The 22,806-nt window shown below is 41.2% G+C and overlaps 1 protein-coding gene across 1 annotated transcript; it reads right to left on the bottom strand.

Annotated features, from left to right (window-relative positions):
* Positions 1-13,644: 13,644 nt before the first annotated feature.
* Positions 13,645-14,289, bottom strand: LOC122735604 (myosin light polypeptide 6-like). Its single transcript, XM_043977302.1, has 2 exons — positions 13,921-14,289; positions 13,645-13,734 (listed from the first exon to the last, which is right to left on the bottom strand). Exons 1-2 carry the CDS (start codon positions 14,287-14,289, stop codon positions 13,645-13,647), a joined length of 459 nt encoding a protein of 152 aa, XP_043833237.1.
* Between the last annotated feature and the right edge of the window lie 8,517 nt (positions 14,290-22,806).

The following is a 22,806-nucleotide window of genomic DNA, read 5'->3' as shown; positions in this document are numbered from 1 at the left end:
CAGCTAGTAAGTGTCAAGTGTCTGAGGCCAGATTTGAACTCAGGAACTCCTGAATCCAGGGCCGGTGCTTTATCTACTGTGCCACCTAGCTGCCCCCCATTAGGTTACTTTTGAGCAAGTGGTATGCAGGTAAATGTTTAATAACAGGCTTTCGGGGTGGGGGAGTAGCTTCACCCACTTTTAAGTTTAATCGGCATATTTTCTCCACCACTTTCTTAAGTCTAGAAATTAAAAAAAAAGAAAATCAAGTCCTGATTTGTAGTATTTGTCAATTTCCAAGGTGTATATGCTCACCTTGGCAATGTAACAACTTATGTTAATAAATTATGTTTTTATTATTTATTTTTAATATTATATTTATTTCAATATACACATATAAATTATATTATCTATTTACTTATTTATTTATTCATTTATTTTTCATTCATTCATTCATTCATTTATTTTGTTCACTTATTTATTTATTTATCTATTCATTTATTTATTAATTCATTCACTCATTTATCTATTAACTAAAAACTCATTTATTTATGTCTTTATTTATTTGTTCATTCATTTATTGTGTTAATAAATATACTCTAGTACATCCCTGCTTTCAGCCCTAATGCTCTAAGTCAGAGGTTCTTTTTTTTTTTTTTTTGGTGAGGCAATTGGGGTTAAAGTGACTTGCCTAGGGTCACACAGCTAGTAAGTATTAAGGTTGGATTTGAACTCAGGTCCTCCTGACTCCAGGGCCAGTGCTCTATCCACTGTGCCACCTAGCTGCCCCAAAGAGTCAGAGATTCTTAATCTCTCTCTCTCTCTCTCTCTCTCTCTCTCTCTCTCTCTCTCTCTCTCTCTCTCTCTCTCTCTCTCTCTCTCTCTCTCTGACTCAACTCAATCTTAATCTTAATCTTAATCTTAATCTTCATCAGTGCCTTTTGCTACAAGATCTCTCAGCAGTTACTCAAAGAGGCAGTGAGTGCAAGGCAGAATATTCTGTATCTTTGGAGACAGGGTCACATCAGTTCATTGGCTTTGGTCTTAGCTTCCTCCAGTTAACATGGATTCTACCCCTTTCTGAGTTAGTCAACATTTGGGCTAGTCGGGCTGGTCAACTTTGGATGAGACAGTACTGTGGGAGAACAATCCATTCAAAGAGAAGGATGAACAGGAGTTGCAGAGAGCTGGGCTTATACTGAATTATCCTGACACTGTCATCCTGATCCCTCTGTGACCAGTGGCATTCATGTGGAAGATAGTGGGCTAGGTTTAGAAGTACAGGCTATAGCTGGAGGACAGTTTTGTCTGAGGGGGCTCATTGCCCTCTGTGGGTGTCAGATTCGGGACCTTGTAGAAAGATGTGCCTCTGTAATATATCATACTTGTGGTGCAGTGGAAAGGGCAGTGAATTTGGAGTTAGAGAAAATGAGTTCTAATCTTTACTCTCCTGCTTGCTACTTATGATTTTTTTTTTCTGGGGCAATTGGGGTTAAGTGACTGGCCCAGGGTCATACAGCTAGTAAGTGTCAAGTGTCTGAGGCTGGATTTGAACTCAGGTCCTTCTGAATCCAGGGCTAGTGCTCTATCCACTGCGCCACCTAGCTGCCCCTACTTATATGATTTTGAGTAAGTCGTTTCACCTCTTGGCGCCTCAGTTTCCTTTTCTGTAGAATGTGGGAGTTATATTAGTTGAGGTCTCATCCAATTCAAAATCTGATTCTTGTTAGTGACCTTTGTTAATGATCCTGGCAGCTAATCACTCCACGTAGCAGTGGACGTGGCATTTATTGGTTCATTTAGTACTCTACAGCCACCCTTACCAGTCGAACCATTGACCTAAAATCAAATGTACCTTCCCAAGTGTCTCCTTCCTGCCCTGGGAGTCAATTATCAACTAGAAGAATCTGGCTCATTAACCAGGTCTGGGCAATCCATTCTATACAAACTAGAGATGAGGTTTTCCCCAGGGCAGCAGAAAATTCTCGATGTCTGAAGGAAACTGAGGGAGATGGAAATCGTACCTGACAGCTCTCTGGGAGGCCAGAGCTCATTACTCTCTTCACCATGCATCCAGTGAGCAAGGGAGGCTGTGATTCTACCCACAAAGGGGAGAATAAATGAATGCCCAGACACCCAGCTGAGAGCATTTCTCTGCACTCCATTGGGCCCCCAAACCATTAAGTGCTCCAAAGAGTATTTTGGGCATGTCTTCCTTTCTTCTCTGTATCCCACCTCCAGATTTTGTTTTATCATCAGTGGGATATTGTGTAGATTGAATGACAACTCTAGGGACAAACAGTTTTAAGAGAAATGCCACTTTTGTTTCCTTATTTTTTTAAATTTGGAAATTACAATAGATCACAAGTAAATTAGATATCTGAGAGTATATTATGTGAGTGGAGTTTAATTTGTAGTTTGAGGGAAGGAACAGTTGTGCTGACTGCTCATTTTCTCTAGTTCCTGTCCTGCTTCCCCAACCTTTGTTTGGTGGGACTCACCCAAGGGCATCGCTGATTTCCAAGGTAGTAATCTGGGGAAAACAGAACCCTGGGACCAAGGTCATTCAGTGAGTCCACTCATTCCTGGAATTCTCTGGTTCTTCCAAGTTCTTATTACTAATAGTCTGTCGATGAGATGTCTGGGCCTCCATTCCTTGGTGGGTCATCAGTACATGTGATGGACATGGGAATAATGGGGAGAGAGAGAAGCTTCTTACCCAGGTTTTCCATTTTAGACCTCAGTAGCTCCCTTATCTGTAAAATGACCTTTAAAGTCCCTTTCAACTCTAAGCTTATAGATAGAGAGGCTTGGGATTGGCCAGAGAGGACCTGGCTGTTTTAACATGGGACATGGCAGTTTCTAGAAAAGAGTAGAAGGAGCGGGTATTAGGTAGTATGATGAGGCTGGTCCAAGAGCAGAGAGACAAGGGAGGTGGTTTTGTTGTTAGTGTTGTTGGTTGGTTTTTTGATTATTTATTGTTTTGTTTTTACTATCATAGGGAGGGAATAGGGACAGAACTGAGCAAGAAACTGATCTAAAAATGTGCAGATCCCTGTAATTCAGCCCTTTCCAGGGAAGTTTGAGGGAAGATGGGGAATATTATCCATCAGATTTCTTTTTCCTAACTTCTAGGTTAGATGACTCCCATGAAAATATGAGAGTTTTGATTATGGAAAGAAAGGGAGAAAATTTTAGGACACTGAAGCAGGTGAAGTCCAGACTGGACAGCATGGGGGAAGGTGCACTTTGGGCAGCCAGAGGGCACAGTACTAAGTATCAAAATTGAACCACTTTGAAATTCTACCCCAGGCTAGCAGTAACCCTGTAACCCTTCTAAGAAAAGGAGGGGTAGCAGCCCCTCCTTTCCAACACCCTGACCTAGAGAGCCTGAGGTGTCAGGAAAGAGATTGTGTGTGTGTGTGGTGTCAGGGAATGAGCTTGGCTTCAGTAGTCTGGAGGTAACAAGTATTTTTTCTTTGGGTGTAGTATTTGATATAGTGGGAAATGGGGTACAGGTTGGGGTTGGGGTTCTTGGGAATTCCTCTTTAAAGAATTACACCCTCTTGCACACAAAACGTAGTTAGAATAAGGTGATTGTTTATTTAGGAGCAAGGGAAGGGAAGGGTGGGGGGAGGGAAACCATGAAAGAAATCCTTAGACTTTTCATGGGGAGATTTGGCATAAAGCACATGGCTCAGAGGTACCAAATCTCCTCGAACAGGAGACTGGAAGGTACTTTTATAGAGGCCTGATGGGGGTGGACCATCTGCCTGTGGAAAGTTCCTTTAGTGAAGGTGGACCATCTGCCTGTGGAAAGTTCCTTTAGTGAAGGTGGACCATCCCCCACTAGTAGTGACTAGAGGAATTGGGTGAGGGGTGACTACGGATCCCTCTTCTGGACACAAAGGCCGCAGCCACACCCAAACTTATCTCCCCAGGATAAGGGAGACCAGAATGAAGGGTAGGAATCCCAAGCTAGCTCAGTCCGATTTGGTTCCTCTAGGCGTTATCTGTCCTCTGGTTTAGTTTCTCAAGGAGAAGATTCCTCGGTGTGCCCCAGAGAAATTCTGGGGTGCTCTGCACCCCATGACATATTGATGAAGTAGGCATTCAAGGTTCCTCAGAGGGACAGTCTAAGACAAGAACAGAATGAGCCCAGGCTGAAATTTACTCTAATTCTATCTAGATGATGCCTTCTCCTGAATCACTGACTGAGAGGCCAGTTCCCCAAGTGCTCTTTATTACGCACAGAGAGAAACAAACAGATGCTCCACCAGGGATTCCTATTATACTCAGAAATATGGAAAAGCTTCTGGAGAAGCATAAGAGGTGGAGACTAAGACCTCAATGGGCAGACTTCCCAGCTAACACCTTGATGACACACTGGAAGATATTTAGGGGAAGATTTCCAACACTGTGGGCAAGGAGGTCTTTGTTTCACATGGTCCTTTAAGCATTCTGGTTGTGGAACCTCCATAAAATCTTTTTTTTTTTTTTTTGGTGAGGCAATTGGGGTTAAGTGACTTGCCCAGGGTCACACAGCTAGTAAGTGTTAAGTGTCTGAGGCCGGATTTGAACTCAGGTACTCCTGACTCCACTAGAAGGCACTGTGCCATCTAGCTGCCCCCATAGAATCTTTTTTTTTTTTTTTTTTTTTTTTTTTTTTGTTTGTTTATTTATTTATTTAGGCAATGGGGGTTAAGTGACTTGCCCAGGGTCACACAGCTAGTAAGTGTCAAGTGTCTGAGGCCGGATTTGAACTCAGGTACTCCTGAATCCAGGGCCGGTGCCTTAAGCACTGTGCCATCTAGCTGCCCCCCCCATAGAATCTTAACAATAACTTGAGTTATTGGAGGCAATTGGCTAGGTCAGATGACCAGTCCCAGGATTCCCTGTAGGTGGTTCATATAGGGTGATAGGGGAAGACAGGAGCTGATAGTTACCTAGCTCAGCTGAAATGCTATTGTTGTTCCCCTTTCCTCATCCCATACTTTTTTTTTTAATCTATGTGTTCTTTCATACTCCATCTCCATCCATAGTAGGTATATATACAAGAAATGGCATTTATAAAAGACACCATTAAAGACATAAATGAACAGCAAAGGAGGTTGACTGATCATGTGGTAAGAATGAATTATAACAGAGAGACAGCTGACAGCCTGCAGTGGTAGCTTTAAATATTAAAAAACCCAGAAGGAGAGCTCCAGAATATTGGGTGAATCCTTTATGAAGGATTAACAGAAGGATCTGGACAAGAATTGGACAAAATGATGAAGTGTGGAGAGCTTTGGATATGCATTCTTCTTCATGAATAAATTCCTTGAGAAAGCTGGCTAAGAAAACTGTCTGTAATCAGTATTTTCATTTCCGTTTCCTTCACTCTTAGTACTTAGGTAACTCAGTGGATAGAGTTCTAGGCCTGAAATCAGGAAGACCTGAGTTGAAATCCAGCTGCAGATATCCACTAGTGATGTGACCCTGGTCAACTGTCTGCCTCACTTTTAAAAAATAAATAAAAGTATTTTGTTATTTTCCAGTTACATATAAAGGTAGTTTTCAACATTTGTTTTCATAGGATTTTTAGTTCCGAATTTTTCTCCCACCCTTTCTTCCCTCCCTCCTCCGCAAGACAGAAAGCAGTCTGATATAGGTTAACATATTTCTACATTAGTCATCTTGTGAAAGAAGAATCAGAGAACAAGGGGAAAACCTCGAAAAAGAAGGAAAAAAAACAGCTCCAAAGTAGAAACAGTATTGTTCAATCTGCATTCATAATGCATAGTTCCTTTTTTTTTTTTTTTCTGGATGTTGAGAACATTTTCTATCATGAGTTCTTTGAAACTGTTTTGGATTGTTGCGCTGCTGAGAAGAGCCAAGTCTATCACCATTGTTCATCATACAATGTTGCTGTTGCTGTGTACAATGTTGTCCTGGTTCTACTCCTCTCAGTAAGGATCAGTTCATGTAAGTCCTTCCAGGTTTCTCTGAACTCCTCCTTCTCATCGTTTCTTAGAGCATAATAGTATTCCATTACATTCATATACCACAACTTGTTTGGCCATTCCCCTATTGATGGGCATTCCCTCAATTTCCACTGCCTCATTTTCTTTAACTGTAAAATGGGAATAATAAGAGCACCTACCTCCCAGGGTTGTTGTGAAGATCAAATGAGATGGTATTTGTAAAGTGCTTAACACAATGCCTGGCATATAGTAGTTTCTTAATAAATGCTTGTTTTCTTGCTTCCTTCAAAACTCTCTGCAGTCTGGTTCCTGAAATACATCAGTGGACCCCTTGCTGAATCACTTGGTGATTTATGAACTCCTTGAGAACAGGGACAGTTTTTTGTTTTAAAAGAAACATTATCCCCAGTGCTTAGCACAGTGACAGGCACAGAGTAAGCATTTAGTAAGTGCTTGTTGATTGACTGATGAACTGATGGAGGGAGAGAATACCTAAGCCAATGAGAACACAGACACATTTAAATAAATATTACATCTAAGCACATTTATCAGTCACCTTGTCGTATATACTTTATTGTATGTCTTTAGTGTGTGTGGGGGTAAGGATCCCCTAACACACTTGATTCCTCTACCTTCTGTCAAATGTCCACCCTTGGGGGGCAGATAGGTGGTGCAGTGGATAGAGCACCAGCCCTGGAGTCAGGAGTACCTGAGTTCAAATCCAGCCTCAGACACTTAACATTTACTAGCTGTGTGACCCTGGGCAAGTCACTTAACCTCAATTGCCTCACTAAAAAAACAAAACAAAACAAACAAATGTCCACCCTTATGCCTCAAGGGTATGCATCTAGGTATGTACCTAGATAGGACAGGTACCTTTCTGCTTTTTCCCTAACCTTGCCTCTGGGAAACCAAACCTCCATACTTGCTGCTTGGCTCCATGGTCCATGGTAAGTATGAAGAGGAAGAAAAACTTCTTACATCCTTATTCTGTGAAGTAGATGGAAGCCCAGGGAGGCTTTGAAGGAACTGGGTTAGCTTCAACTGTGCTTAGCAAACAGATGGGCACTGAGCAATTCATAAGAAACAAGGTCAAGAGTTTCAGTTCCCTGCTCTGGGCACGACTCTGGGTAAATTTATTTGGAGACCCAAACTAGATAATCTTCTTATTCTCCAAGAGAATGTTTCCCCAGGCATCTGATATAAAAGGGTGGTATCTTTTTGAAAAAGAGGGTTTACCACTAACTCAGTTTGTGACCATAGTCTTCTAACTTATTTAGGTCTCACTTTCCCAATTGGAAAATCTAGTGGTGGGAGGGTAAAAAGGAGTGGGATGTAGGATAGTAAAAACAGAACTGGACTAAATAGTAGTCAGGAGAGCAGTATTCAGATATGGTTTCTGCCATCAATTTATCTATTTAACCCCAGGCAATTACAACAATGTCATATATATATAGTACTTTCAGGTTTGCACAAATTCTTTATACATATTGTTTCAATTCTGTGAGGTAAGTGGTACAGTTTATTAATTACTATTCATTCATCTATTTATTTGTTCATCCATCCATCCATCCACCTATCTTTCTATCTATCTGCTTATTTATTTATTTACATTTACATTGTCATTTTTCCCCAGGAACATACAACTACTAAATAACTGAGATAAATTTGAGCCTAGATCTTCCTGACTCTAGGTTAACATATTTCCAGAGAGCATAGCTGAATTTAGATGGACTTGTTTTCGTACAACAGTTACATAGCCCATCACTAGATGATTCCACAAGGCCTTTTCAGCTTAGTAAGACCTTTTAGAAGTATTCCTCTGACTAAAAGAACTCAGCATCACCTCTGTACCATAATAAGGCACTGAAGGAATACTTAAAAAAAAATTTTTTTTTTAAAGTGAGGCAATTGGGGTTAAGTGACTTGCCCAGAGTCACACAGCTAGTAAGTGTTAAGTGTCTGAGGCTGGATTTGAACTCAGGTACTCCTGACTCCAGGGCCAGTGCTCTATCCACTGCTCCCTCAGCTGACTCCCGAAGGAATACTTTAAAAATTAATTAATTAATTAATTGTTGTGGGGCAATGAGGGTTAAGTGACTTGCCCAAGTTCACACAGCTAATAAGGGTCAAGTGTCTGAGGTCAGATTTGAACTCAGGTCCTCCTGAATCCAGAGCTGGTGCTTTATCCATTGTGCCACCCAGCTGCCCCAAAGGAAGACTTTAGTGGAGAGAAGTGGGAAGGAATGGAAGGGAACAAATGTTTATAAGTACCCACTATGTGACAAGCAATTTGCAAATTTTATCACATGTGATCCTCCCAACAACCTTGTGAAGTAGGTGCTATTATTATTGTTATTTCATTTTATGGTTGAGGAAACTGAGGCACATAAAGGTTAAATGACTTGCCCAGGGTCACACAGCTGGATTTGAATTTGGGTCTTCCTGAATCTAGGGTCAACATTTGATGAATTAAAGGATTTGGAAATTAAAAAGTTTTATTTATAAAGCCCAGTGAGCAGTTAGTCCTTTCAGGAATCTGACAGCCAAATTCCAAATGACTCTGTTGGTTCTCTCCCCACCAACCACCAAGAAGGCAAACTCCCTTATCTATCCACTACGTATTCATTTCCTCTGGAGAACACAGGGAATCAAAATGTGTCAAAGGGTTTGGAAGTAAAGGCAATCTAAATGTCTGCATATGTATGTGTATATATATGTTGTGTGAATGTATGTGTGAATATATATATAATATATATAAAGCTAAAATATATATGTATATATAAATATACATAACTAAAATAAATCTGGCTTTCACAAATTATAATAGCTTAAGCACCATAAACCAAGAATATTAGCACAATCTAGTATTGGTTTGGAGATTTCCTGGGGTTATGATAGTATGGTTTTAGTTCCTCGATGTGCACACTGACACATAGGATCATAGAGTGAGAGCTGGAAGGGACCTTAGAAGTCATCTGAGGGGGCAGCTAGGTGGTACAGTGGCAAAAGCACCAGCCCTGGATTCAGGAGGACCTGAGTTCAAATTTGGCCTCAGACACTTGACACTTACTAGCTGTGTGACCCTGGGCAAGTCACTTAACCCTTATTGCCCTGCAAAAAAAAAGTCATCTGGCTCAGCCCTCAAAGGGGAAACTGAGGCACAGAGTGGCTGAATGATTTACCCAAAGTCACACAGGCAGTAATTGAGTACTGGAACAGGATTCAAACTTAAGTCCCCTGACTCTAGAACCAGTACCCCATGCTGTGTCAATTAATAATAAACAATGATGATAATATATATATATATATACACACGTAGCCTATTATGTGCCAGACACTATTCTAAATGCTTTACATATTTATTTCCTTCGATCTTTATAATAGCCCTTTACAACAGGTTGTTATTACCTGCATTGCACAGATAAGGAAATTGAGGCAAATAAAGGTTAAGTGACTTACCTAAGGTCACACAGTGGATGAGTCTGGATTTTGTTTTGTCTTTTGTTTTTTGTTTTGTGGGGCAATGAGGGTTAAGTGACTTGCCCAGGGTGACACAGCTAATAATAAGTGTCAAATGTCTGAGGCCAAATTTGAACTCAGGTCCTCCTGATTCCAGGGCTGGTGCTTTATCCACTGTGCCACCTAGCTGCCCCAATGAGTCTGGATTTCAATTCAGTTCTTCCTGACTCCAGGCCTAGAGCTCTATCCACTGTGCTATCTAGCAGCTTCTAATGAAGAAATAACTGATTATGACTATTAGATAGGTTTGGATTGATAGAGGTCATTATGAGTCCTCAAGTGCTGCTCATGCCTTCTATCGAGTTATACTCAATAAATACTTATTGGTTGAATGAACAAATGAATAAAAATGAATGACTGAAGGATAATGTATATTTACATAGAGCTTTAGAGTTTATGAAACACTTTTGCATAATTATTTAGTTTAATCCTCACAACCCCATGGAGTTGGTAATGCAGGTCTTATCTCCATCTTACAGTTGAGGAAACAAGATCCAAAGAGGGAGAGATTTGCCTAATGCCACACCTCTGGTGAGTGACAGAGCCCTAAGTCTCTTGGCTTGCAGACTAGCGTTCTCTCTGCTCTACCAGACTGCCTTTGAGAATCCCTGCAGTTGATAATGATGCTTTCTAACGGCAGAGTCCCTTATGTACATTATTTAAATATAACCAATGAATGGACAGATCCAGATATCCTCTCCTGGGGAAGGCTGACTTAGGGGAACAACAAAAGGCTTATTCTCCCAAAACTTTCCTCTTAAGATCCGAGAGATTTGAAAGATTTGGACGTGCATCTCTGAGCATCCAGCTTCTCACTAGGGAGGGATTCAGGCACATGTGGAGTCTAGCTCTGCATCTCTGGGTATAGTCCAAAATGACAGCTACATTGCACTTAGTACATGGGAATGAGAGAGGGGAGAGGAGTGGTTTTCATTTGGGTGACTTGAGAGTTAGGGAGATTATTCCCCCTCCTTCTTTCTGTCATTTTCTGTCCTTGGAGGAGTTCTATTTATCATGCCCAGTGAGCTGCTGGTCTGTCAGGAATCTGACAGCCATGTTCCAAATGGCTCCATTGGTCCTCTTCCCTGCAACCACCAAGTAGGCAAATTCCCATTTATCCACTATGTATTCATTCCCTATGGGAAACTGAGTTACTCAGGGAATCAAAATGCTTCCTTGTGTTTCCTTGGTTTTTGTCCATTTACAATGTCTCAGCACTGTTCTCTAGGTTCTTTTCCCTTCCTAAGAAGTACTGACCTAACCTTTAATATGCAAATAGAAACTCAAACAGGAAAGATATGGGAGAGACAAAAAGTTGGTTCTCTGGTTTCAGGAGTCTGATGAAGCCAATTTGGTAGGCCACTAATTACAGCTGCCTGTCTCAGAGTGGGAGCTTCTCCTAGCTGACCCCAACTAGCAGAGCTGGAGATTTTTATAGTTTTTCATTTACAACCTTAAAGAATCAAGAGACCTGTGTTCTAGTCCTGGTTTTGCCACTGATGATAGCTGTGTGTCTTTGAGCAAGTTTCTTCTTCTTCTTCCTTCTTTTTTCTTTCTTCTTATTCCTCCTTCCTTCTTCTTCTTCTTCTGGCAGTTGGAGTTAAGTGACTTGCCCAGGGTCACACAGCTAGTAAGTGTCAAGTGTCTGAGACCTGGGTTCTAGTCCTGGTTTTGCCACTGATGATAGCTGTGTGTCTTTGAGCAAGTTTCTTCTTCTTTTTCTCTTTTTCTTCTTCTTCTTCTTCTCCTCTTCTTTTTCTCTTCTCCTCCTCCTCTTTGTCTCTTCTTCTCCTCCTCTTCTTCTTCTTCTTCTTTGTGAGGCAGTTGGGGTTAAGTAAATTGCCCAGGGTCACACAGCTAGTAAGTGTCAAGTGTCTGAGTCTGGATTTGAACTCAGGTCCTCCTGAATCCAGGGTCCATGCTTTATCCACTGCCCCCACCTAGCTGCCCCAAGTCACTTCTTCTTTCAGAGGGGCCTCAGTTTCCTCATCTGGGAAATGGTTCTTTTAGCTCTAAATCTATTCTCCAGCTGTCACATTCTATTTTTTTCTAAAAAAGTAGGACAGCCATGAGCTCCCTTTTAATTCAACTAAGTAATTCAATATTCGTTAAGTATTTACTCAATGTAAATCATTGCACTGGGTCTAGGGATACAAAGACAAAACACTCTTTAACTTGCCCTTCCAGACAGGTCTAGTCACTTTCTTACTCCCATCTGTCCTTTAGGAGTTTCCATTTTACTGGAAGGGCATTGCTGCTAGAAGAGCATATTTATTCCTGTCCTTTGGGATTATACTTTTTTTTGCCTTGAACTGTTTATCTTTGTCCACCATATATTTACGTGCATCAGTATTGTCTGGCTTTAGATACTCCTACAGAGTAGAAGCTGTGCCCAGGATGAGATGCCCTCTACAAAACAGAATGGGGTTGTAGGCAGAAGCAGAATAGGGATTACTAGGCAAGTCAAGATGAAAAGATCCAAGCAGTACTGGGGAGACCTGTAGAATTTGGGTATGAGTATAGAAGAAAGGAAGGAAAATAAGCATTTATTAAGAGCCTACTATGTGCTAGATGCTTTACAAATATTATTGGCAGCTAGGTGGTGCGATAGAGCACTGGCCTTGAAGTTGAGAGGGCTTGAGTTCAAATTTCACCTCTGACACTTAACCCCAATTGCCTTAAACATCTGGGGCCATCTCCAGTAGTCCTGATATACATCATGCCATTGGACCCAAATGGCTCTGGAGAGGAGAGTGAGATTGGCGAACTTGAACAGCCCCCCCTCACTTAAAAATCCAATTCACTGCAAGTCATGACATCACCCTGATGTCATGGTTCTCTTCGAGAATGAAGGACAAAAAAGACAAACAATGTTATCACATTTGATTCTTACAACAACCTTGGAAAATAAGTAGTTATAACCTCCATTTTACAATGGAAGAAGCTGAGGCAGAAAGAAGTTAAGGGACCTCCCCAGGGTCACACAGCTAGTAAATGTCTGAGGTCGGATCTGAACCCATCTTCTTGACTCCAGGGCCAAAATTATGTGTTATAAGGCTTGGAAGTAGAGATAATCTAAAAGTCTTCATGTGCACATGTGGATGTATATATTACATATGATATTGATATATCATATATAAGACATACATATTACATGCATTGTATCAGTTGATTCCAGGAATCCAGACCATCAATCAATCAATTAGCATTCATTAATGCTGTGGATACAAATACAATGAATGGAACAATTCCTGTGCTCCAGAAATTTACATTCCAATGGGGACCAGAACAGGCTTGATTATTAAATTTTCAGTGTGAGCATTTACGCCTTGGAAATCAGTAAATGCTATGAATCAGGGTGTGATTTAGCATTTTATAGATTTTCTAGACTTAAGAAAGTGATGGTGGAAATGTTAACAATATAGATTAAACTTTCTTTTTTTTTTGCAGGGCAATGAGGGTTAAGTGACTTGCCCAAGGTCACACAGCTAGTAAGTGTCAAGTGTCTGAGGTCCGATTTGAACTCAGGTCCTCCTGAATCGAGAGCCAGTGCTTTATCCACTGCGCCACCTAGCTGCCCCCCAATATAGATTAAACTTTAAAAGCACACATAAGTTTTTTGGGGGGTGGAAAGCTGGTCTTTAAATATTTGCTGGCACATCACTGGCAGGCAGATATATGTATATCTGTGTATGCAGAGTAAATATAAAGAGAATAAATAAATATAAAGTATGTGTATGCAGAGTGTATGCAGAGTAAATATAAAGAGAATAAATAAAAGTAAGTACAAAGTAATTAAATGCAAAATAGTTTGAGAGGGAGCACACGTGATTGAGGGGATGAGGAAAGGTTTAAAGTCTATTAGATGAGTATGGCAGCAATACAGTTAGTTATAATACACATCATATGATATCTGCATCTGTTCAGTTGTTTTAGTCAAGACAGACTTTTCCTGATGCCATTTGAGGTTTTCTTTTTCTTTTCTTTTTTTTAGGAGCAGTTAGTAAATTTAATTTGATGAAAGCAGCAAGTGGGTAGGCCAAAGAGGACATGTGGTGGGGGTTGGAAGGCAGGATGTTGGTAACCCTGACAAGGTAGTTAGTTGCTTCAGGGGCAAGAGGATCATTTTCACACTGAGAAAGTCAGTGGATTCTTTGTGGAAGGGGGACTTTTGTTCTCAGCTGTTCAGCACCATCCGGACTAGCTCTTCATAGTGCATACAACCGTTGCTGTCCTCATGCCCTGCCACCAATACTTCCTTTTCTTCCTTGGTCATCCCTTTCTCTCTCTCTCTCTCTCTCTCTCTCTCTCTCTCTTTTTGGTGAGGCAGTTGGAGTTAAGTGACTTGCCCAGAGTCACACAGCTAGTAAGTGTCAAGTGTCTGAGGCCAGATTTGAACTCAGGTACTCTTTACTTCAGGGACGGTGCTCTCTCTACTGTGCCACCTAAATGCCTCCTTGGTCATCTTCTCACCCAGAGTGATGAGGACGTGCAGTATTTCAGCCCCCATTACTGTGCCATTCCCTTCCTTATCAAACACCCAAAACCCCTCTATGTAGTCTTCATATGTACCCTGGTCCTTATTCTTTGCTATTGTCTGCAGCATTGGGAGAAAGTGTTCAAAGTTCAGCACCTTCACATTCATCTCATCACTCTTGGGATTCCCTAAGACCTTGAGCACCTCAGCATTGGTGGGATTGTGGTCCAGGGCCTGCATCACATCCCCACAGTGGCTGTATAAGATCTTTCCATCCCCTGTGCTGTCAAACAGCTGGAAGGCCTCCTTGAACTCAGTAGTGTGATCCTCCGTGAAGTCACACATCTTGGCTGTGCAGCTCAGTCTCTCATTTGGGGTTTTCTTGGCAAAGATTTTGGAGCAGTTTGCCATTTCCTTGTCCAGCTCATTTTACAGATGAGGAAACTGAGGCAAACAGGGTTAAGTTACTGATTCCCTGCACATCTAGCTAGGATTTACTCCCGGGTCACACAAAGGATTGTTGGTGTTTTAGCCAATGAAGAAAGTTGTTCTAGTTACCTGGATAATTGGGGGGAGGGGCTCAAGCAAATCAAGGTACCCATTTTCCACACCATCAACAAGCATTTATTAAGCGCTAGAAGCTCTGCTAAGCGCTGGGAAAACAAAGAAAAAGAAACACGAGGAGTAAAACAGGTAGACCTGTGTACTCATCTAAGGTGTTTGCTGCTGTCATGGAAGATGTTTTCTTCAAGATCCAAATGAAAGAGGGTTTCCTTCACCATATAGATAGTGAAGTCCTTTTCATATTCCTGTTTGCAGATTATATTGTTCTGATTGCATTAAGCCTCAGACCACTGGAGAACCTCTTGAATGAGATTCATGATAACTTAAAAGGGATCAGTTTAATAATCCACAGAGGAAAGCTAAACAGTTAAAATATGCCTGCTATTCAGAGGATGGCTTATAGTTGAATGGAGATTTCATTGGATTAGTCTCTCAGTTCATCTAAAACCCCGCTTTTTGCAAGAAGCTATCCCTAATCTCCCTTATTACTGGTACCTTCCCTCTGATTTTTGTTGTTGTTGAGGCATTTCAGTTGGGTCCTACTTTTTGTGACCCCATTTGGGGTTTTCTTGGCAAAAATACTGGAGCAGTTTGCGATTTCTTTCTCCAGCTCATTTTACAGATGAGGAAACTGAGATTTTTCCCAAGGTCACACACCTAGTAAGTTTTGGGGGCCAGATATGAACTCAGGAAGGTGAGTCTTCCTGACTCCTGGCTGGGAATTCTATCCATTGCACCACCTAACTGTCCTCTTTTCTCTGGTATGATTTCCATTTTGTCCTATATCTATTTTGTTTCTACATAGTTGTTTGCATGCTGTCTTCCTCATTGTATTGTAAGCTTCTTGGAGACAGGGACTATTTCTGCCCTTATTTGTATCCCCAGGCCTCAGTGCATGTTGTTCAGTCATTCACTAGTGTCTGATTCTTTGTGCTTGATGTACAAGTCCATTGGGTTTTCTGAGTAGTTTGCCATTTCCTTCTCTAGTACATCTCCATTTTACAGATGAGAAACTGTGATAAATAGGGGTTAAGTGACTCACCCAGAATCACACAGGTAGTAAGTATCTGAGGCTGGATTTGAACTCAGATCTTCCTGACTCCAGGCCCAGTGCTCTATCCACTGCACCACCTAGCTGCCCCATACTAGATGCTAAATAAATGCTTATGTATGAAAATAGACTAGAGATATCTATTCTACCTAGACAGGAAAGGTGGAGTGGGGGAAGATAGGTTGTGAAGGGCTTTGGATACTAAACAGATGATTTAGTATTTGGGCCTGAAGGCAATAGAGACCCACTGGAGTTTATTGAGTAGTGGGGTGATGTGGTTAGACTTGCACTTCAGAAAATTACTTTGGTGACTAACTGGAGGATAGAATAGAGTGGGAAGAGACTTGAGGCAAGCAGACTCACCAGGATTAGTCCAGGCCTGAAGGATCTGCACCAGATTGGTGGTAGTATCAGAGGAGAGAAGGAGGCATATTTGAGAGATGTTGCAAAGGTGAAATCAACAGGTAGGTCTTGGAAACATCTTGGATATGATGAGTGAGAAATAGTGAGGCGTCCAGGTAGACAGACTGAGGCATGGGAGGATGGTGGTGCCCTTGATAGTAACAGGGATATTTGGTCTCTTTGCTTCCAGTCTCACTAATCCTTCTCTGTACAGTCTCTCAACTATTTTTCTTTTTTGCGAGGCAATGGGGGTTAAGTGACTTGCCCAGGGTCACACAGCTAGTAAGTGTCAAGTGTCTGAGGCCGGATTTGAACTCAGGTACTCCTGAATACAGGGCTGGTGCTTTATCCACTGTGCCACCTAGCCGCCCCTCAACTATTTTTATTAACATGCTTCTGACCACACCAAAGAACCTTCAGTAGCTCCCTATTGTCTCTAAGATAAATACGAACTTTTCAGTTTGACATTAAAGGCCCTTTACCATCTGGTTTCAAAATACCTGTCTAGCCTTATTTTATATTACTTCCCTTCAACTACTTTATGTTACAAACAAACTGGATGAATAGTAGAACTGGACATTCCTTTGATCTTAGGAGTTAGAGCTGAAAGCTCTTGCATCACCTTCCTCCACACCTTCACAGAAGTTATCCTTAATGCCTTTAATGTGTTCCGTCCTCATCTGCCTCTCAAAGTCCTTGACTTCCTTCAAAACTTGGTTCAGGTGTCTTCTCCTTTGTGAAATTTTCCCTGACCCTTCTGAGTCTCCTTTCCTGGGTCATCAGCCATACTGAGCCACCTGCCTGTGAGGCTCTGCCTGAGGCTCTGCCTGAGGCTCTCTTCTCTTTTCTCTCCATATTCTTACTCTTCATGACCTAATTGTGGATTCAGTTATCATATCTACAGATGATATTTAGATATATGTATCCTGAACTCTTGTGTACATCACCAAATGCCTATTGGATATTTTGAATTGGATATACTGGAAGCATCTCAAACTCAAGATGTCAAGACTGAATTCACTACTTTTCCCTAAAACTTGCCCCTTTTCCAAACTTTCCTATTTTGATTGAGGGCACCACCATCTTCCTAGTTTCCCTAGGTCCACAATCTTGGCTCCTTCTTTATGTCTTCAGTCCCTCTCACCCCACATATCCAATTGTCTTTGCAACCCCCCCCCACCCCCCAGCACCTAGCACAGTTCATGGCAGATATTGGCATTTAATTCATGCTTGTGGATTGATTGGTACCACTACTTGTTAGTGTTCTCTCCCTTCTTGAATTATCTTTTATTCACTTACCCATGTACATGTTGAATCCTTTCTTCCCCAGTAATATATACTCTCCTTGAAGGCATAAACTATTTTGTTTTGTCTTTGCTAACCCAGTGTTTAGAAAAAATGTCTTCCTTGCCCAGAGTAGACATTTAATAAATGTTTGTTGAATGGAATTAAAAGAATCCTTCTTTTCTTTTGCAGAGATAAAAATATTCTTACGGTAAGTATTGTTGATTTGAAATTATACATCTATATTTGGGTCAGGAATCAACCTAGATATGGTAAATGTAGAAAGATAACAAGAAAGGATAGATGTAAGGTGCCATGCACAGCCATGAGAGTTGTGATGGTGAAAGAGAAAACCTAGATCATCCAAGGAAAGAAGTCAGACAGAAATAATGGGACAAAGGGAAGGGAACAAGCATTTATACAGAGCCCACTATGTTCCAGGCACTGTGCTATGTGCTTTACAAATATCACATTTTATCTTCACAATAACCCTGGAAGTAGATGCTATTTGTTGTTGTTCAGTCATTTCAGACACATCTGATTCTTCTGTGATCTCATTCAGGTTTTTGCTTGTTTGGGTTTTTTTTTTGCAAAGAGATTGGAGTGGTTTGCTCTTTCCTTCTCTAGCTCATTTTTACATGTAACGAAGTGAAGCAGAGTTAAGTGACTTATCCAGGGTGACACAGCTAGTAGGTGTCTGAAGCCACATTTGAATTCAGGAAGATGAATCTTCCTGCCTTAAGGCCTGTCACTCTATCTACTGCATCACCCAGCTGCCCTGTAGGTACTATTATTTCCCCCATTTTACAGTTGAGGAAACTGAGTCAAACAAAGATTAAGTGACTTGCCTAGGGTCATTCAATCAGAAATTGCCTGAGTCCAGATTTGAAATCTATGAATGACTCAGGTTTTGATACTCTATACTTTCTTTTTTTTTTTTTTTTAAATTTTTTTTTATTAGTGAGGCAATTGGGGTTAAGTGACTTGCCCAGGGTCACACAGCTAGTAAGTGTTAAGTGTCTGAGGCCAGATTTGAACTCAGGTACTCCTGACTCCAGGGCCGGTTCTCTATCCACTGCGCCACCTAGCTGCCCCTCTATACTTTCTCAACTCACCCTCAGTTGCCTGTCCCCTTTGAATGGAAGACTAGCAGATGGAGTACTAAACTCCTCCCAAAGCCTTCCTTTATAGAGTGCTTACAACCTTCTTGGTAACTCCATTTTCCATAAGCTGCCAAGTATCCACTGATGCCCCTCCTCTATATCCTATTTTTTAGCTTCCCTTTGTGTGTTGTCTTTTCCGGTTAGATAAGGTAATAAGCCCTGTGACTCAGGGACTGTCTCTTTTTCTTATTTGTACCCCCAGTGGCACATAGTAGATGCTTTATAAATGTTTATTGAAATGAATTGAAGATCTTCTTGTCCCCATACCCAGTACTCGATCTAGCTGTCCCATGATTAGCATGAAAAACAGGAGTTGTTTAGGGACAAAGAAGTTGTTTAAAGAATTTAGAAAGGGAAAGGTAGCTTGGCATAAATGGGAAGATAAAGATGATGAAAAGAATTCTGGATGTTTTGGTCATAGAATTTAGGGTCTGGAACAATTAGCTCAGTATTTAGAATCCTCTAGGAAAGATAATTTTATTTATTTTTTGGTGAGGCAATTGGGGTTAAGTGACTTGCCCAGGGTCACACAGCTAGTAAGTGTTAAGTAAGTGTCTGAGGCCAGATTTGAACTCAGGTCCTCCTGATTCTAGGGCCGGTGCTCTATCTACTGCACCACCTAGCTGCCCCAAATGATTTTTTAAAAAGATAGATTATTTTTTGTTATTTTTACATTACCTACATTTAACACTTGATCCTTTAGTTAGTCAATAAACATTTATTAAATGTCTTTGTTGTTGAGTCATTTTTTTTAGTCTTGTCTGACTCTTTGTGACCCCCATTTGGGGTTTTCTTGGGCAAAGATACTGGAGTGATTTGCTATTTCCTTTTCCAGCTTCTTTTACTGATGAGAAAAACTCACACAAACAGGGTTAAGTGACTTGCTTACACATGACTAATAGAGTCTGAGGCTAGATTTGAACTCAGAAAGATGAGTCTTCTTGAGTCACTGTGCCACCTAGCTTCCCAAATTATTAAGTGACTACTATGTGTCAGATACTTTGCTAAACACTAGGGATACAAAAAAATGCCAAAGACATTCCCTTCCCTTGAGGAGCTTACAAATGGATAGGGTAGAAAACATATGAACTACTATGTGCAAACAAGTTATATACAGGATAAAGAGACAGAGTACATTATATGCAGTTTTCCACACCTATAGTCTACCACTTCTTCAAAAAAGAGCAGGAAGCATTTTCTCTTATTTCTTCTTAGGAGTCAAGCTTGGACATTGTAATTCCACAGTATTCAGTTTTGATTGTTTTGATGCTGTTTATTGTTCTCATTTAAATTGTTGTCATCATTGTGTATATTATTTTTCTGGCTTACTTGATTTTGTATCAGTTCACATATATGTTCCCATGTCTCTAGAATCATCATATTTATCATTTCTTACAGCATAGTCATTTTCCATTACGTTCATGTACCACAATTTGTTTTGTTATTCTCTATTCAATGGAAATTATTTTGTTTCTCATTCTTTGGTTCAATTTTTAAAAAAGTGCTGCTATAGGGAGCAGCTAGGTGGCACAGTGGATAAAGCACCGGCCCTTAATTCAGGAAGAACTGAGTTCAAATTCGACCAGCTGTGTGACCCTGGGCAAGTCACTTAACCCTCATTGCCCTACACAAAAAAGGTGCTGCTATAAATAGGCATATAGGCATTTTTCTTTTGTCATTGACATTTTTCAGCATATGCCTAGCACTGGAATCTTTGGATCAAAGATTACATAGTAATTTTCTTAGCATATTTTCAAACAGTTTTCCAGAATCGTTGGACATCTCCACCAACCATGCATCAGTGTGAATGTCTTGTGGAGAGACAGTTTTGATTTGGACCTAGGATTGTATCTAGAGTATGCCTTTGTCATCTCAGTTCTCATGAACTGAGTGTTAAGAGCCCCTCACATATGTCTCTAGATAGGCTCTGGCATCTGGGTAAAGAATGATGAAAGGTAGGAATAGAAAAGAGGCGGCTAAATGGCCCAAAGGATAGAGCACTGGGGCTGAAGCCAGGAAGATCTGAGTTCAAATCTGGCCTCGGACACTACCTTGGACAAATTATTTAACCTCTGGTTGCCTTAGTTCACCTGAGAAGAAAATCTCATGGACATTATTGGAATGCTATTGTCCGTGGAGGTCACAGAAAGTTGGGAATGACTGAGCAACAACAAAAGGAATAGAAAAAGTTAAATTTATGTATACTAAACTATGTCTCAGCTGAGTTCCTGTAATTTTCATACCAGAGTAGATCGCGTGTATCCAAAATGAGTCATGTTATATAGAACCATAGATTTTTGCACTCCACTTAGCTGATGACTTTTGAGGTGCTACTGACCCATCATAGAGACTCTGGGCCAGTACTCCATGTTGGACTACAGGGCCAGATTGTGGAGCTAATAACATTGGAGTCTGGATTTCTTGCGTTATGGTGGCAGAAAGAAAACCATGGGAGCTCTCTCTTTGGGAGGGGTCTCTAGGTGGTTTTAGCTTAACCCGTTGGCAGTGGTGAAGCAGGGGTCTTTCATCCACCAGGATGAATATACATACAGAGTTGGCAGGAAGAGACTAAAGCAGCTGTTGTATATTGTGCTGATTGTGGAGATGCGTGGAGGTGCTGTTTTGAAAGATTTGCAGAGGTGATATTCAGACTTAGAAATCATAATTAATGCACTTGGGGCAGAGGTGAGGGGAGTACTCTCACCTGTCCTGTGGTTGAGGCAGGAAAAATGACACACATGAGTTTCTAGGCTTCAAATGGGGGAGGAAGTACCCTTAGTACAAAGATGTCAACATAACGAGCGACCAGGAAGCATCTTCAGGGGATATCCTTAATACTTGGTAAATTTTCCAATCTATGACGAAGTTCTGTTCGTTTCACCTCCCCTACGGCTTTGGTCTCCTTATTTTTCAGATGATACCACGCATTCATCTCCCCCTTGTCTCATCTATTCATAAAGACTTATCATTGTCCTCATATGATCCTACAGACTCCAGTGTCCTGGGTACTCCAGAGAGAATAGGGAGGAAGGAGTTTCTATTTGGAGACAGATTTCTCTCCTTCCCACTCCCCTAGTTCCTTCTTTACAAAATATAGTCTTGAACTTGAATGTAAAATAGTGACTAACATCCTGCAATGCCTAGTGAAATGGCCTTTATGGAAAAAATGAAAGGAGTGCGAGCAAAGGGTCTATTTGACCTCACTGAGCACACAAGGGCACACTACTCTGTCTCCATCGCAGCAGAAGGCCATGGCACCAACCGAGTGGATCCCATTAATTTTGAAATGGCCAGCTCCCTGATTATTATGAATGAGTCGTGAAAATCAACATTGAGAAAAGAGGGTGAGTGGCTGCCTCTGTGTCTAGTGTCAGCACATCTCACTTTGCTCAGCTTTTGGCCTGGCTGCCAGTAGGCTGGCATTCATAGATAAGAAGGGTGGTCGTTGAGATATACTGGCAATTTTGACTCCGTGAATGTGAAATTCAGGACACACAAGGGCACACAAGCCTAGAAATCTCAGAGGTCAAAAGCCTAGCTACCTAAATGGAGCTATTATGATGACTGCAAGATTTAGAAATCATCTAGGCCAAGTGTCTCATTTTACAGAGGAGGGAATTAAAGCCCCTCAAAGTTCAGGGTTTTATCCAAGGTCACATCATAGTAAAGATTTGAGATGGCACATATTTTACTCCCTCCACGAGAGCTCCCCACATCTGGAATGACTTATTTCCTCTGCTGTTTTCTTTCCTTTTCTTTTTTCAGGGCAATGAGGGTTAAGTGACTTGCCCAGGGTCACACAGCTAGTAAGTGTCAAGGTGTCTGAGGCTGGATTTGAACTCAGGTCCTCCTGAATCCAGGGCTGGTGCTTTATTGACTGCGCCACCTAGCTCCCCCACATCTTTTAAGGCCTAGTTCTGACCCACCTCTGTCACTGACCATCCAGGCTAAACATCCGTATCAGTACTGATCAGATGTGCGCTCCTCACTTTTAACTTCTGGCTCACTCATCAGAACAGTTGCCCGGTCCCCTGGGGATGATTCTACCTTGAGGCTGACTTGATGGCTGGCCATTCCCCATCTGGAGCCTCCATGCTATGAGAAGGTCTAGCTATGCCACTTACTCTCTACTTCTGGGTCACTCTCCACCCTGCTGCCCCAGCCCTTCCTCTTTCCAGATCCCCTTAATGCCTTCCCTGATTTGATTATAAGCCTCTTAAGAGTAAGGACTATCTTGTTTTCTTGTTTTTGCATCCCCAGTCTTTAGCACAGCTCTTTGTACACAGTGAATAATTAACATAATTAAGTAATTAATAAATGTGTTTGTCTTATCTATTATCTATCTCTATCTTCTCTCTTTCTCTGTTTCTCTGTCTCTGTCTTTGCCTCTCTACTGGC

The sequence above is a fragment of the Dromiciops gliroides genome, chromosome 1 (assembly GCF_019393635.1).
Source record: "Dromiciops gliroides isolate mDroGli1 chromosome 1, mDroGli1.pri, whole genome shotgun sequence".
Classification (NCBI taxonomy): domain Eukaryota; kingdom Metazoa; phylum Chordata; class Mammalia; order Microbiotheria; family Microbiotheriidae; genus Dromiciops; species Dromiciops gliroides.
The sequence above is the reverse complement of the archived record's forward strand: the minus strand, read 5'-3'. Positions and strand labels throughout refer to the sequence as shown.